General features: G+C 47.3%; 2 protein-coding genes across 2 annotated transcripts in view; one reads left to right on the forward strand and one right to left on the reverse strand.

Annotated features, from left to right (window-relative positions):
* The window catches only part of ANKS3 (ankyrin repeat and sterile alpha motif domain containing 3), a 20711-nt gene extending 16029 nt beyond the window's left edge, over positions 1 to 4682 (forward strand). Inside the window, exons 13-16 of the mRNA XM_018561233.1 lie at positions 1185 to 1264; positions 2621 to 2707; positions 2785 to 2875; positions 4473 to 4682. Coding sequence (XP_018416735.1) covers positions 1185 to 1264; positions 2621 to 2707; positions 2785 to 2867 — 250 coding nt within the window. The 3' untranslated portion in view covers positions 2868 to 2875; positions 4473 to 4682. The remainder of the gene's footprint in view (positions 1 to 1184; positions 1265 to 2620; positions 2708 to 2784; positions 2876 to 4472) is intronic.
* Positions 4683 to 5945: 1263 nt separating this feature from the next.
* LOC108791094 (glucagon receptor-like) overlaps positions 5946 to 13614 on the reverse strand; it is a 48035-nt gene continuing 40366 nt past the window's right edge. Inside the window, exons 11-13 of the mRNA XM_018561481.1 lie at positions 8763 to 8901; positions 7467 to 7508; positions 5946 to 6052 (exon numbers count right to left, since the gene is read on the reverse strand). Coding sequence (XP_018416983.1) covers positions 5984 to 6052; positions 7467 to 7508; positions 8763 to 8901 — 250 coding nt within the window. The 3' untranslated portion in view covers positions 5946 to 5983. The remainder of the gene's footprint in view (positions 6053 to 7466; positions 7509 to 8762; positions 8902 to 13614) is intronic.

The following is a 13614-nucleotide window of genomic DNA, read 5'->3' on the forward strand; positions in this document are numbered from 1 at the left end:
TAGGTATTATTTCATACAATGTGCATTAATGTATGCTTTTGTATCTGCCTAGAGTTTAACTTAAATTACTAAATGCCATGTGTTGCAATATACATTAATAGACATTCTCTTTTTTAATAGCTCTTCAATACCCATAACTGCTGTACATGTGTAGAGTTCTGAATTTCTGTCCCTGTATGTGATTGTTCCTTCTCAGTATCTCCTAACTGAGCATGTCGACTACTAGTTTAATGTCCACCCTGTGACCATAGCTTGTGTCTCCCCTGGTTTCCATTGACCATGGCTTGTGTCTCCCCTTGTCTTTCCTTGACCATGCCTTTTGTCTACCCTGACCCTGGCTTTTGTCTCACCTTGCCTTCCTTGACCATGGCTTGTGTCTGCCCTTGTCTCCTTTTGACCATGGCTTGTGTCTGCCCTTGTCTCCTTTTGACCATGGCTTGTGTCTGCCCTTGTCTCCTTTGACCATGGCTTGTGTCTGCCCTTGTCTCCTTTGACCATGGCTTGTGTCTGCCCTTGTCTCCTTTGACCATGGCTTGTGTCTGCCCTTGTCTCCTTTGACCATGGCTTGTGTCTGCCCTTGTCTCCTTTGACCATGGCTTGTGTCTGCCCTTGTCTCCTTTGACCATGGCTTGTGTCTGCCCTTGTCTCCTTTGACCATGGCTTGTGTCTGCCCTTGTCTCCTTTGACCATGGCTTGTGTCTGCCCTTGTCTCCTTTGACCATGGCTTGTGTCTGCCCTTGTCTCCTTTGACCATGGCTTGTGTCTGCCCTTGTCTCCTTTGACCATGGCTTGTGTCTGCCCTTGTCTCCTTTGACCATGGCTTGTGTCTGCCCTTGTCTCCTTTGACCATGGCTTGTGTCTGCCCTTGTATTTTGTCCCCCCCCCCCCCCCCCCTTCTAAAAGTATGCTTTGCATCCATGGAGATTTATATACCTTAGCTTCATGTAGTTATGCCCTTGGAATAGGCCAGGATTTCCAGTTGGTAGTTTTTTTTCCCCTCAGTGCTGAGATAAGGTGCAGACAGCTGACATCCACCAAATTTGAGACAATCCGTTATGGGGTCGTTTTAACCTTTAAAAATCTGTACGATATGAAGAAACTATCTTTTGACTTCATGTGCTGCATTGAAATGTATATTGCTGAAATGTGTGATTTGTTAATGATTTTGTTTCTATATGTCACAGGAATTGCCAGGAAGAGCTCTCTCATCACCTGGGCAAAGCAAACGCAGTAAGAACAAGGACAACTCCCTCCAGGCCAGCAGGTAAGATGTCGAAGGGTACAACATGTACCCAATGATGATATGGAGTGAAGAGCTATGATTTGGTCAAATATGTGGACAAAGGCACTCTTGCATTCTAGACTCATCGGTGAATTCCAGGAACCACCAGAGTCTCTTAAAAGGAATTTTATGTTTTTTTGTCTGGATGATAAAATCGCATTTGAGTGCCTTGTTTTGTTCTGCCAGCAGATGGCACTTTAGGATCCTTTTTATTGACTTTTCACATTACCGTTTTATAACTCTATAAAGCCTGAAGAAGAAGAAATCTGACAGGTCTTGTTTTCATATATCTTTATCAAGACACTGAGAAGTTTATACTTGAGTAATTAATAAAAGGCTTTCAGTAAGACCGGGGGGAGCTGTGCCCGTTATTTCTCGTGCCACCGGTCTTCTTCCATCCCCAATGTAATTCATTGGTGAGCGACAATGTAATTAGGTTGCCACTCACTGTAGTGGGAGGACCCAGGAGTCTGACTCCTGGTCTTAGCTGTCCACTGTCATTTGATTGACAGACATAGACAGGAGACCATGACTGACACACTTGGGTTCGTCAACAAATAAACCACAATCACATCATTGAGAACTACAATTCTGATGCCAGGATAGGATTTGTACTTGTGGGGCTGCACACCACATGGATGTGTCATCACCGCTTGCTTGATTCCTCTGGTTGCCCTGCAGTAGCTGCGATGAAGTCACAGCACACGTCACAAGAACTATAGAGTTTAAAAAAAAAAAAACAACACAACCCTTTAAATGTACTTAGTAGCAGGAAATAATGGCCAAGATTCAGAACTATCCCAGAGTCCAGCTTTAAAAAAAGAAAACCCTGGTCGCAGTACTCTCCTTCAGTCTGGAGTTGCCTCCCAGAGTACCTCGTCTTTGCCACATGACTTCTCAGTCTTCTGTGTTAAATAAAACACGGACGCCGTTCAACGTGGAAGATTGAGAACATACTGTACATGCGTGCAAGATGTCATGGTCCCCCCCCCCCCCCCCCCCCCCCCCACCCGGGGCACACGCCCCCCCCCCCCCCCCCCCCTGAGGGGGATCACTGCTGCGCCCTTCATGCAGAGAGTACTGGTTCAAAGAGTGCTGCAGACATAATTGCATCAGCACCGTCCTCCCAATAATGTGGGCACCCAGCCTGGCAAAAAGGATCCTGAGGTGTCATGTGACCAACCTAAATGAAAAAATAAAATGCTGCCAGTCAGGGCTACAAGGGAAAGGGAAGGGGGGATTAGGAGATTTTCAGGGGAAGCTCAGAGCCTACACTATGTTCTGTAAAGCCTGGTGTTGTGCTGCGCTGTAGATTACATTATTGTTTGTCTTTGTCAGGACCTCATGCTGGAAATGCAATCCCATTGAAGTCTATGAGCATGCTGGAGCTGTCATCCTCCCTAGAGGAAAGCACTGCCGTACTGGGTAAGCATCAGCCTATTTGTGATGTGACCTGTCTGTAATCTGCCTATGGGAATACTTACAGCTTCTTCCCTTTACAGAAAAGGCAGTCCAAGCAGTACAGGAAAACCTAGAAAAGCTGAGATCATCCGATAAAGGACGACACAAATGGCCAGACCCCTGAGCAAGGAGGTAAAGGGACTGGAAGCATCGTGACAGCCAAATTCAACAAATCCCAGAAGCAGCCTAAAGCTGGCCATAACCATTACAGACCGATTATACTATATCCGTCAGTTTGTATCCATGAGGCAGGCCTTACACTATACTGTTGATCTAAAGGATATTGTAATGCAGGGGTAGGCAACCTTGGCACTCCAGCTGTGCCAAAACTACAAATCCCAACATGCATCTGCATCTGGGAGTTATGTCTGTGGCTGTCAGAGCCTTGCAATGCATCATGGGACTTGTAGTTCCACAACAGCTGGAGTGTGAAGGTTGCCTACCCCTGTTGTAATGTGTATACTCAACTTAGATCTGTCGACCGCCTTTCCTCAACAGGTTCTACTGTTCCGCATTTTGCTGTTTATACAGTAATCTCTTTATCGGTGATTAAAGAGATTCTCATAGTAGCATGGAAGGGGTCAGCTCTAATGGAATGGATTCCCTTAAATAGAATGACTTTGATTTTGGGCCTCATGCCTTAGGAGGTCTAAAGGAATATGATGTCATTAAAAAGTCGATCCACTCACAGCTGATACCAATTTATTTTAGAGGCTGGAGGGGGGGAGTTGCTATATCCAAGACCTAGGAAGCCAATCGGCATCCCTCCAGAACTACAGTATTACACCACCTTTGAGTGAGTTGACCCTTTTACTGATGCAAGAAAGTGAGAGTTAATAAACTTTTACTGCTTCTGATTTCTTCTTCCATCCAGGGAGTTCCATTATTGGGAACGCAGTTATGCTACTTGGCACATTTGCACAGCATATCTTAATGCTGGGTCCCCCCACCCTCCCCTATGTTGTTTACTTCACGTTTACATTATATCAAAAGGCAAAAGAAATGTTGAAGTTTTGAATAAGGAATACAAAAACCCATTTTTGTGTGTGTAGGGTTGTTTTGGCTTCAGATATACTTTAAACTATTGAGTACTGATAAAAAAAAAAAAATTCTGTACTTGCCGATACCGGAAGTCCCATTAAGGAAGTCGGGCAGCATGTAATGACTCACTGCCCGGCTTCCTGATTACCCGGGACTCCATGCTCCCTTCTCACCATGAAGCCGGCTTTCTGGCCATCAGGAAGCTGGGGACTGGTAATGACTCGCCGCCCGGGCTTCCTGATCAGTCAGGAAGCTGGCCAATCAGGAAGCCTGGCAGGGAGTCATTACACGCTGCCCCGCTTGGTTGGGAGGCTGGCTCCCTGGTGATGAGGGAGCATGGACCCATGCTTTGTAAGATTTCTGGACTTGGAGCCTCTGATCTGCAGTGCGTTTGCACGTTGGTCCGTGAGATTTCTGGTATAAAAAAAGTTTAGCCATACAAGTTTATTTTGTTGGCTAGTACAAATGATAATTAACATACTGAAACCCTCAACAACCAATCCGAATTCAGTTTACTCCAGTCAGGCTAGTTAGGAGATGGATTTTGGTTGTTGTCGGCTGCTACACCTTGCACGTCATCATTGTCCTGTGCACTGACTGAATAAGCATTTTAGTTTAAATAATCAAAAACTGTTCATCCGGATATTTATTAATGAACATTTGATGTTTGTTTTCCACCTTCTTCCAGGAGCCTTTCTTACTGTACCTCAGACGATGGGTGATGCTTTCCACCCCGAAGATGACAGACCCCAGGGCATGGTGCCCACCTCTGCTCTCCTCCGCTTAGTGAGCCAGCCGGGCACTTCTTGGTCCCTGGGTTGGCGGTGACAGTGGCAGACTGCAACTCACGGTGAAGTTCTACTGAAATGTATGGAAGAAGACGCAGCAGGCCACAATCTCAATGACAGGGATGGTTTACAAGACTGTTTTATTGAAAAGCTTGGCCAGCATAATTAAGCATTCGGTTGCTGGATAATACTCATTCTGCAAGTGGCAGGATTAAATAAGTGACACAACAATCGTTTTGGGGACTCTTTGGTTTTTTTTCGATTTTATCAGTTCTCTGTTTCAAAGACAGTTGATGTTTAGTAGTCAAATATTGATGGGTGACAAATAAGCCCGGGTATGTTCATATTGTCCATTGTCTTTCCCTGCTTCCACCACATTAAAGCCTATATTCTCCTTTCTTTGCCCCTTCCATTTCTCCGTTCAGCCATCAGGAGTGAAGACAGTCAGTGTAAGCTCTGAGTTGCTGCAGTCAGAGCTTACAAAGTCTGCTTCCATGCAATAGCACTAGTGCTGCCACGTGAGAAGTAAGGGAATGAGCTACATACTTCTCAAGACCCTATGCAATGTGATTTCTTTGTTCCCAGCAGCTGAAAGAAGCAGTATGGGAGTAAAGAAAGTGCAGGAGGCTCATACTTTGGTATTCAGCCCTATGGGGTGTATTTCTATACAATTTTCAGAGCCATTTGTCTCATGGGACACTGGCAACATTCGTTCTATGTGAATGGAGGCAAAAATGAACGTTCTTCAAATATTTTGTTTTCAGGTCGAATTTAGTATCTGGAAAATACCACAATATGGCCACTAGCTGGAGCATAGGAAAGAAGTATTTATTTCCCATGCTCCTCAGCTTTATCTAAATGGCCATAATGTGGTATTTTCCTGATCTTACATTTGCATCTATGCCTATATAGTTAGATACATTTTAGTCCCTCTTCTTGTCAGTTCAATTCAAGAAAAGGAACAATTTTTGTGTGAGGAAACGAGTCACACAAATATTGGCACTGTACTGGCACACTTAAATTTCAAGTTAGAATTCGGATCACACTCCTCTTCAAATCAGGCTTGTTCCTTTGTCACAGAGTTGTCCACTGACCCAAGTGCTCCAGGCCTTCAAGTGAAGAAGTCAGCCATTTTGTTACAATTATCTCTGAAAAGTACTCTGTAGCTACATTTGGTTGAATGGCTTTGGAGACGACGTGTTGCTACACCGTACTGGTAAGCACTCCATGCCACTCCATGTCTTTACCTGAGTGCTTGCTTTGCATTAGCCTGATGACCTCCATTGTTATGGAGGCCTAAGAGCAGGAGTAGTAGTCACTGCTGTCCGGTATCAATAATGTGACTGAGTTCTGACCCCTCAGTTCCATAGTGACAGGCTCACATAGAGCGTCCAATATCTTTTATGATAGGTCATCGAAGGCACAAGGCCGGCCTGTTCATTTTCCACATCTGCCATTTCTTTCGTATTTCATACTTGACCTAAGAGGGAGAAAATACAGAGACGTCTATGTAGTTAAAAACATTGTATTATGCCCATTCAGGGCAAAGTGACAGGTTCTCTTGGAAGAACAACACTCAATCTGTGTCCTCTCTACTTCCCCAGATCCCTTCACAAATACTTGATGCTTCTGGGTTTGGGGGAGCATGTGACTTCCTCCCAGAATGCAGTTCTCATGCCCCAAAAAAATCATATGAGAGAGGGGAGGAAAGCATTAACTGCATGTAAGCTCCAACATGAAGTGTACACAGGATTAGGGCTTGGCGATCTTTTTACATTGTAAGCTCTTACGAGCAGGGCCCTCTTAGTCCTACTGTATTGTAACTGTACTGTCTCCCTTTATTTTTTAAAGTGTTGGAGCTTTATAAATGCTATATAAGAATGGGGTGTCAGAGAAGAAAGAGAACCTGTGACAGGGCCCCTTTTAACCTGATTTATTTTAGGTTGTGACAGTTCCACAACTCTATCCATGAGTACTCTGCCTTTGTGAAAAACCTGGATTATGGTTTCATACCAGTAACTGAACACTGACTGCCTATTAATGTGTATGAAAGGTTACAATGTCCTACAAAGGATTATTTAGGAAGTGTCTCTTGTAAATGCATAAATCAATCTTGTATAATTAGGCAATAATAAAGTATTTGGAATTGGAGATGAACACTGACTTTATCTTTGCAGTGTAGATGACATTGGAAGTAGTACACGTAGAGGCTGATGTATAAATCTTTCACCCAGCGTAAAGCTCAGCAAATGCAGTTTGCATGGAAATGCCGCCACTTGATGGCACCAATGATAGTGGAAAATTCCTATTCTCCTCATTGTCATCTATTGGTGATTTAATCCCTGCAAATGTAATTCGCCCAGCTTTACATGGAGTGCTGTGCTTGGGTGACCTCACCTGCCTTAAGCTCTTAAAGCTGGCCATACACCTATAGATCTGCAGATTTTCTATGGTCAGATGGAAAAAGTGCCACAAATTCCTCCATCTACGCTACACTGCGTGGATGGAGGAATCTCCCGCTGGGCCAAGGTTCAGTATCTTGCTAGTCGGCCCCGCTGGCTCTCAGAATACCTGAACAATCTGATTGGATGCTGGTCTTAAAGCTTATTCAGTGCTTGTTAAGATTTGAATGTCCAGAGCGTGGCTTCATTTCTACTTCAAGCTGACCATGCATGCTACAATCTGACTGTACATTCTGTTGGGGAATTGCCAAAATGATATAATGTGAGGGTCTACCTAAACAATTTGAATCAATAGCCCTACATGGCTGTTGGGAGATCTAAAATAGATTGCACAGTCAGACTTTACCATGTGACTTAATTCATATGTCTGAATAAAGAATTGTTGTTCCTGCTCTAGCTGTAGATAATTGACCGCTGCTTGCATCCACTCACCTCTTTATTGGCAAAGCAGTACAGCACAGCGACCAGGAAACCCTGTAAGAGAATAAAAGTGAACTATATAATTCTGTTGGCTTAAGCTAATGTTATATTTACACAAACCAATCAGACATAACATTGTAGTCACCCGTCTAATATTGAGTAGGTCCCCCTTTTCCTAACCCGTCCCAGCATGGACTCCACTAGACCTCCAGAAGGTATGCTGTGGTATTTGGCACCAAGCCATCAGTAGAAGATCCATTAAGTCCTGTAAGTTGTGAGGTGAGGCCTCCACGGGTCGGACTTGTTTTTCCAGAACATCCCACAGATGCTCGATTGGATTAAGATCTAAAGAATTTGGAGGCCAAGTCAACACCGCAACCATTCGTGAACCATTTTTTCAGTGTGGCTGGTCCCATCCTGCTGAAAGAGGCCATTCCCCTTAAGGGAATACCGTTTCCATGAAGGGGTGTACTTGACCAGCAACAATGTTTAGGTCGGTGGTACGTGTCAAAGTAACATCCACATGAATGTCAGCACCCAAGGTTTCCCAGCAGAACATTTCCCAAAGCATCACACTGCCGGCATGCCTTTTTCCCATAGTGCATCTTGGTGCCATCTCTTCCCCAGGTAAGCGACACACATGCACCTGCCCTCCACATGATGTAAAAGAAAGCGTGATGATTCAAACCAGGCCACATTCTTCCATTATTTTGTGGTCCAGTTCTGATGCTTACGTGCCCATTGTAGGTGCTTTGGGCAGTGGACACAGGGCAGTATGAGCACCCTGACTGGTCTGTGGCTACTCAGCACCATACGTAACAGACTGCAATTCACTGTGTTCAGACACCTTTCTATCAGAACCAGCAATAACTGTTTCAGCAATTTGAGCTCCAGAAGCTCTTCTATTAGATTGGACTACACAGGCCAGCCTTCGCTCCCCACGTGCATCAATGAGCCTTGGCTGTCCATGACCCTATTGCAGGTTCACTGATTTTCCGTCCTTGGCCCACGTCTGGCAAGTCCTGACCACCGCAGACCGGGAACATCCCACGAGAGCTGCAGTTTTGGAGTTGCGTCTGGTTATCACAGTTTGGCCTGTGTCAAAGTCGCTCATATCCTTAAGATTGCCCATTTTTTCTGCTTCTAACACATCAACTTCAGGGACAAAAAAAGATTTCACTTAGAATTGGATTTTTCCAGAACCAGCTCATGTACTCCAACGCATAAGACTGAGATCATTGCAGTTTGCAGGAAAACTCGTGTGAATTTAGTTTAAATAATCCACATTTTACTTATAGCAAAGCTCACCTGAAAAGAACTGAAGAATAGGTTGAAGAAGACTTTGACATATCGCAGAGTCCCTGATGTTTGCTCGTCTGTGGCGAAGATGAACACAACTTCGTGAATCCCAAAAAGCGGAATTAGTGTCAGCGTGGCCTTGGCCAATCTGTAGGAGAAAGTCTTAATTCAATATATATTTTATATGGGAATACGGGGACATCCTAAAATATTTAATGTGTAAATGGCTTAAGGTGACATTAAGCTTGTTTTTTGGGGAGCTTAATGTGGCTTAACGTACAAAAAACAACTTAGATGCTAATCGATTTCCCCCAAACTTCCCATACTACAAGACTCTATGCCAACATATTCTGAAGATTTTGGGTCATTTGATAAAACATACCAAAAGTTATTCACATTAAACTATTTTATGGCAATCCTAAAACACTTAGCTTAATGTAAAACAAGCTTAATGTATCATAATGTGCCTAAACCTCAATCAATTGCTAGCTTTGGCTGCCGGAGCCCTTCGGTTCACTATAGCCCATACAGCTCCCGAAGTTAGTCGAGCCGAAGGGATATGCTTCGGCTCGACTGAGCCGTGGTGAACCCCGAAGCGGGCTGAACGGCCGGCCTCGCAACTGATAGCTGGGTGGAACTAGCCGATCTCACGGCTGGCTCCGGCCAGTTGCAATTAATTGAGGTTTAGGCACATTATGGTACAATAAGCTACATTAAGCCATTTTCACATTAAATGTTTTAGTAGGATGTCCCAGTAAAACGCCCCTCAAAGGCAGATGAGAAGCAATCAGACAACTGGAGAACTTGACAGCATTTCATTTGGCCAAAGCATGATGCAGCATTGAGTCCCAGTGTAAAAAAATGTCGAGCCCCAAATGAAAAATATATTTAGAAGTATATATTATAGAGGGTTCATATAAGAAATATAACTAACCAACCGGACGTACTGAATGTATGCCACCCAGATATGAATGGAATTATAAAATACATTCCCTTCTCGGAGACAGAATGGAGCTGAACAAATAATTGAAACCTTAAAAATATAGGTGATATTATTTCAAAGAGACTTCAGTTGCATTCCAATCACTGTTGTGAGATAGATATGATTATGTTGTTTGGACCAATCATGGATTCCTCATGTGAGTGAAAAGAAGCATTTAGGATAAAGTTGGATAGGCCAGAGAGATGTGGGGACAGCATAGAAGGCCACAGAGAGAGCAGCTTGTCAGGTCAGCAGGGGAAGGCGATCAGAGGAACCCATAGAATCCAGGAGCCATGAACCACCTAGGACTGCTGATATACATGCAGGGGTGGACTGGGCCGGGGGGCAGGGTGGCAATTGCCCCCCGGGCCTCTGCGATGCCGTCACAAACTGCCCCTCGATCTCCGCTGCCACCTGCACCCGGCCGGCCCGCCGCATCCGATGCGGCTCTGTGATCGGCGCGGCCGCTGCTCCGCAAGGGGTTGTTCGGGAGGCCCCAGCAGGGGGCCCTCTACCATGCCTGATTAGAGGGCCGCCTCTACCTGGTCCAGCCAGCCCGGATCGCCTCTGTATGCGATCCTGGCTGGCTGGATCAGGCAGACACAGTCCTCTAATCAGGCGCTGTAGAGGGCAGCCGGTTGGGGCCTTCCGAGGACCCCCTTGAGGACCGAGCGGCCACATCGGATGCGGGCGGGCCCCCCACTGACCACCAGGCCAAGGTAAGGCGACATAGTTTTTAAAATATATTATCCAGGGACATTTTATCCCTGTGTACATAAAATAAACCTTTTTTTTTAATATTCACCTGACCCCTGCATCCACCAAAAGTGCGGCCTCTCGTCTCCCACGCTGTTAGATAACATTGTCAATCATCGATTAATCATCTTTCAATTAGTTGGCCCTGTTCACGACTTCACACACACCGCGTGCCACACCTCCTCCCCACCTCACGCTTGCCACTGTCAGACCTGCCCGCCCACATCCACGCTCCACACGCCGCACCTCCTCCCCGCCTCACGCTTGCTGCTGCCAGACCTGTCCGAACACATCCACGCTCCACATGCTGCACCTCCTCCCCACCTCAAGCTTGCCCCTGCCAGACCTGCCCGCCCACATCCACGCTCCACACGCCGCACCTCCTCCCCGCCTCATGCTTGCCACTGCCAGCCCCGCCGGCATTCACACTACACACGTCGCACCTCCTTCACGTCTCATGCTTGCCACTGCCAGACCCGCCGGCATTCACACTACACACGTCGCACCTCCTTCACGTCTCATGCTTGCCACTGCCAGACCCGCCGGCATTCACACTACACACGTCGCACCTCCTTCACGTCTCATGCTTGCCACTGCCAGACCCGCCGGCATTCACACTACACACGTCGCACCTCCTTCACGTCTCATGCTTGCCACTGCCAGACCCGCCGGCATTCACACTACACACGTCGCACCTCCTTCACGTCTCATGCTTGCCACTGCCAGACCCGCCGGCATTCACACTACACACGTCGCACCTCCTTCACGTCTCATGCTTGCCACTGCCAGACCCGCCGGCATTCACACTACACACGTCGCACCTCCTTCACGTCTCATGCTTGCCACTGCCAGACCCGCCGGCATTCACACTACACACGTCGCACCTCCTTCACGTCTCATGCTTGCCACTGCCAGACCCGCCGGCATTCACACTACACACGTCGCACCTCCTTCACGTCTCATGCTTGCCACTGCCAGACCCGCCGGCATTCACACTACACACGTCGCACCTCCTTCACGTCTCATGCTTGCCACTGCCAGACCCGCCGGCATTCACACTACACACGTCGCACCTCCTTCACGTCTCATGCTTGCCACTGCCAGACCCGCCGGCATTCACACTACACACGTCGCACCTCCTTCACGTCTCATGCTTGCCACTGCCAGACCCGCCGGCATTCACACTACACACGTCGCACCTCCTTCACGTCTCATGCTTGCCACTGCCAGACCCGCCGGCATTCACACTACACACGTCGCACCTCCTTCACGTCTCATGCTTGCCACTGCCAGACCCGCCGGCATTCACACTACACACGTCGCACCTCCTTCACGTCTCATGCTTGCCACTGCCAGACCCGCCGGCATTCACACTACACACGTCGCACCTCCTTCACGTCTCATGCTTGCCACTGCCAGACCCGCCGGCATTCACACTACACACGTCGCACCTCCTTCACGTCTCATGCTTGCCACTGCCAGACCCGCCGGCATTCACACTACACACGTCGCACCTCCTTCACGTCTCATGCTTGCCACTGCCAGACCCGCCGGCATTCACACTACACACGTCGCACCTCCTTCACGTCTCATGCTTGCCACTGCCAGACCCGCCGGCATTCACACTACACACGTCGCACCTCCTTCACGTCTCATGCTTGCCACTGCCAGACCCGCCGGCATTCACACTACACACGTCGCACCTCCTTCACGTCTCATGCTTGCCACTGCCAGACCCGCCGGCATTCACACTACACACGTCGCACCTCCTTCACGTCTCATGCTTGCCACTGCCAGACCCGCCGGCATTCACACTACACACGTCGCACCTCCTTCACGTCTCATGCTTGCCACTGCCAGACCCGCCGGCATTCACACTACACACGTCGCACCTCCTTCACGTCTCATGCTTGCCACTGCCAGACCCGCCGGCATTCACACTACACACGTCGCACCTCCTTCACGTCTCATGCTTGCCACTGCCAGACCCGCCGGCATTCACACTACACACGTCGCACCTCCTTCACGTCTCATGCTTGCCACTGCCAGACCCGCCGGCATTCACACTACACACGTCGCACCTCCTTCACGTCTCATGCTTGCCACTGCCAGACCCGCCTGCTGGCATCCACGCTCCACACGCCGCACCTCCTCCCCGCCTCATGCTTGCCGCTGCCAGACCTGCCCGCCGGCATCCACGCTCCACACGTCGAACCTCCTCCCCGCCTCATGCACATCCCCACATCCACAATCAGCACAGGGACGTGGGGAGAAGAAGACAGTCCCGATCTCTGAAGCAAGTTGCTGGAAAACTGCTCAGGTAAGCCTGCACTTTCCCACACATGGTGCTCTATAATGTATTGCTGGGATAGTGGGATTTGTAGTCCTCTATAGCTGAAGGTACATTGCGCTGTACTGTATATTATACAGAGCAATATACCATCAATATACCATCAGCTATAGAGGACTACAAATCCCAGCAATACATTATACACTGTAATAATGCATTATTGCTGGGTCTTGTAGTCCTCTATACAGCGCAATGCAGAATACCACCAGCTATAGAGGACTACAAAACCCAGCAATAATGCATTATAAAGCGCAATATACAGGCAAAGCAAGTATTGCACCCCCCTGCCTCACATGTTATGCGTGTGTGTGTGTGGGAGGGGGGGTGACTATTTTTTCTTTTTTTTATTATCATTATTTTTCTTTTGTTTTACTTTACTGTAGGGGGCATCTGAGAAATATTAAGGGTCTAGACCCCGGATATTTCCCTCTTGAAATAGAAAAAAGATTGAGGACCCAAAGTCTCTTTTTCTACAGCACCATCATGAATGAACAGAAGCACTTAGTACAGAGGCTTCCTGTTCATTTGTTTATTCACAAACTGAGGGGACATAGTACTCTGCCCAGCTATGAATGGACAGGAAGCCTCTGTACTCAGTCCTCTTGTCCATTCAGAAACTGAGTAAGCGATAACTATGTTCCCCAGTCATGAATGAACAGGAAGTGATGTGTAGCACTTCCTGCTCATTCATAACTGGGGACAAAGTAAGCTTACTATGTCCTCAGTTTTTTACAAACTCGAGTGATCAGTACTGATCACTGTGGTGTTTGCTC

This window comes from Nanorana parkeri, unplaced genomic scaffold (genome assembly GCF_000935625.1).
Source record: "Nanorana parkeri isolate BGI_ZX_2015 unplaced genomic scaffold, ASM93562v1 scaffold19, whole genome shotgun sequence".
Classification (NCBI taxonomy): domain Eukaryota; kingdom Metazoa; phylum Chordata; class Amphibia; order Anura; family Dicroglossidae; genus Nanorana; species Nanorana parkeri.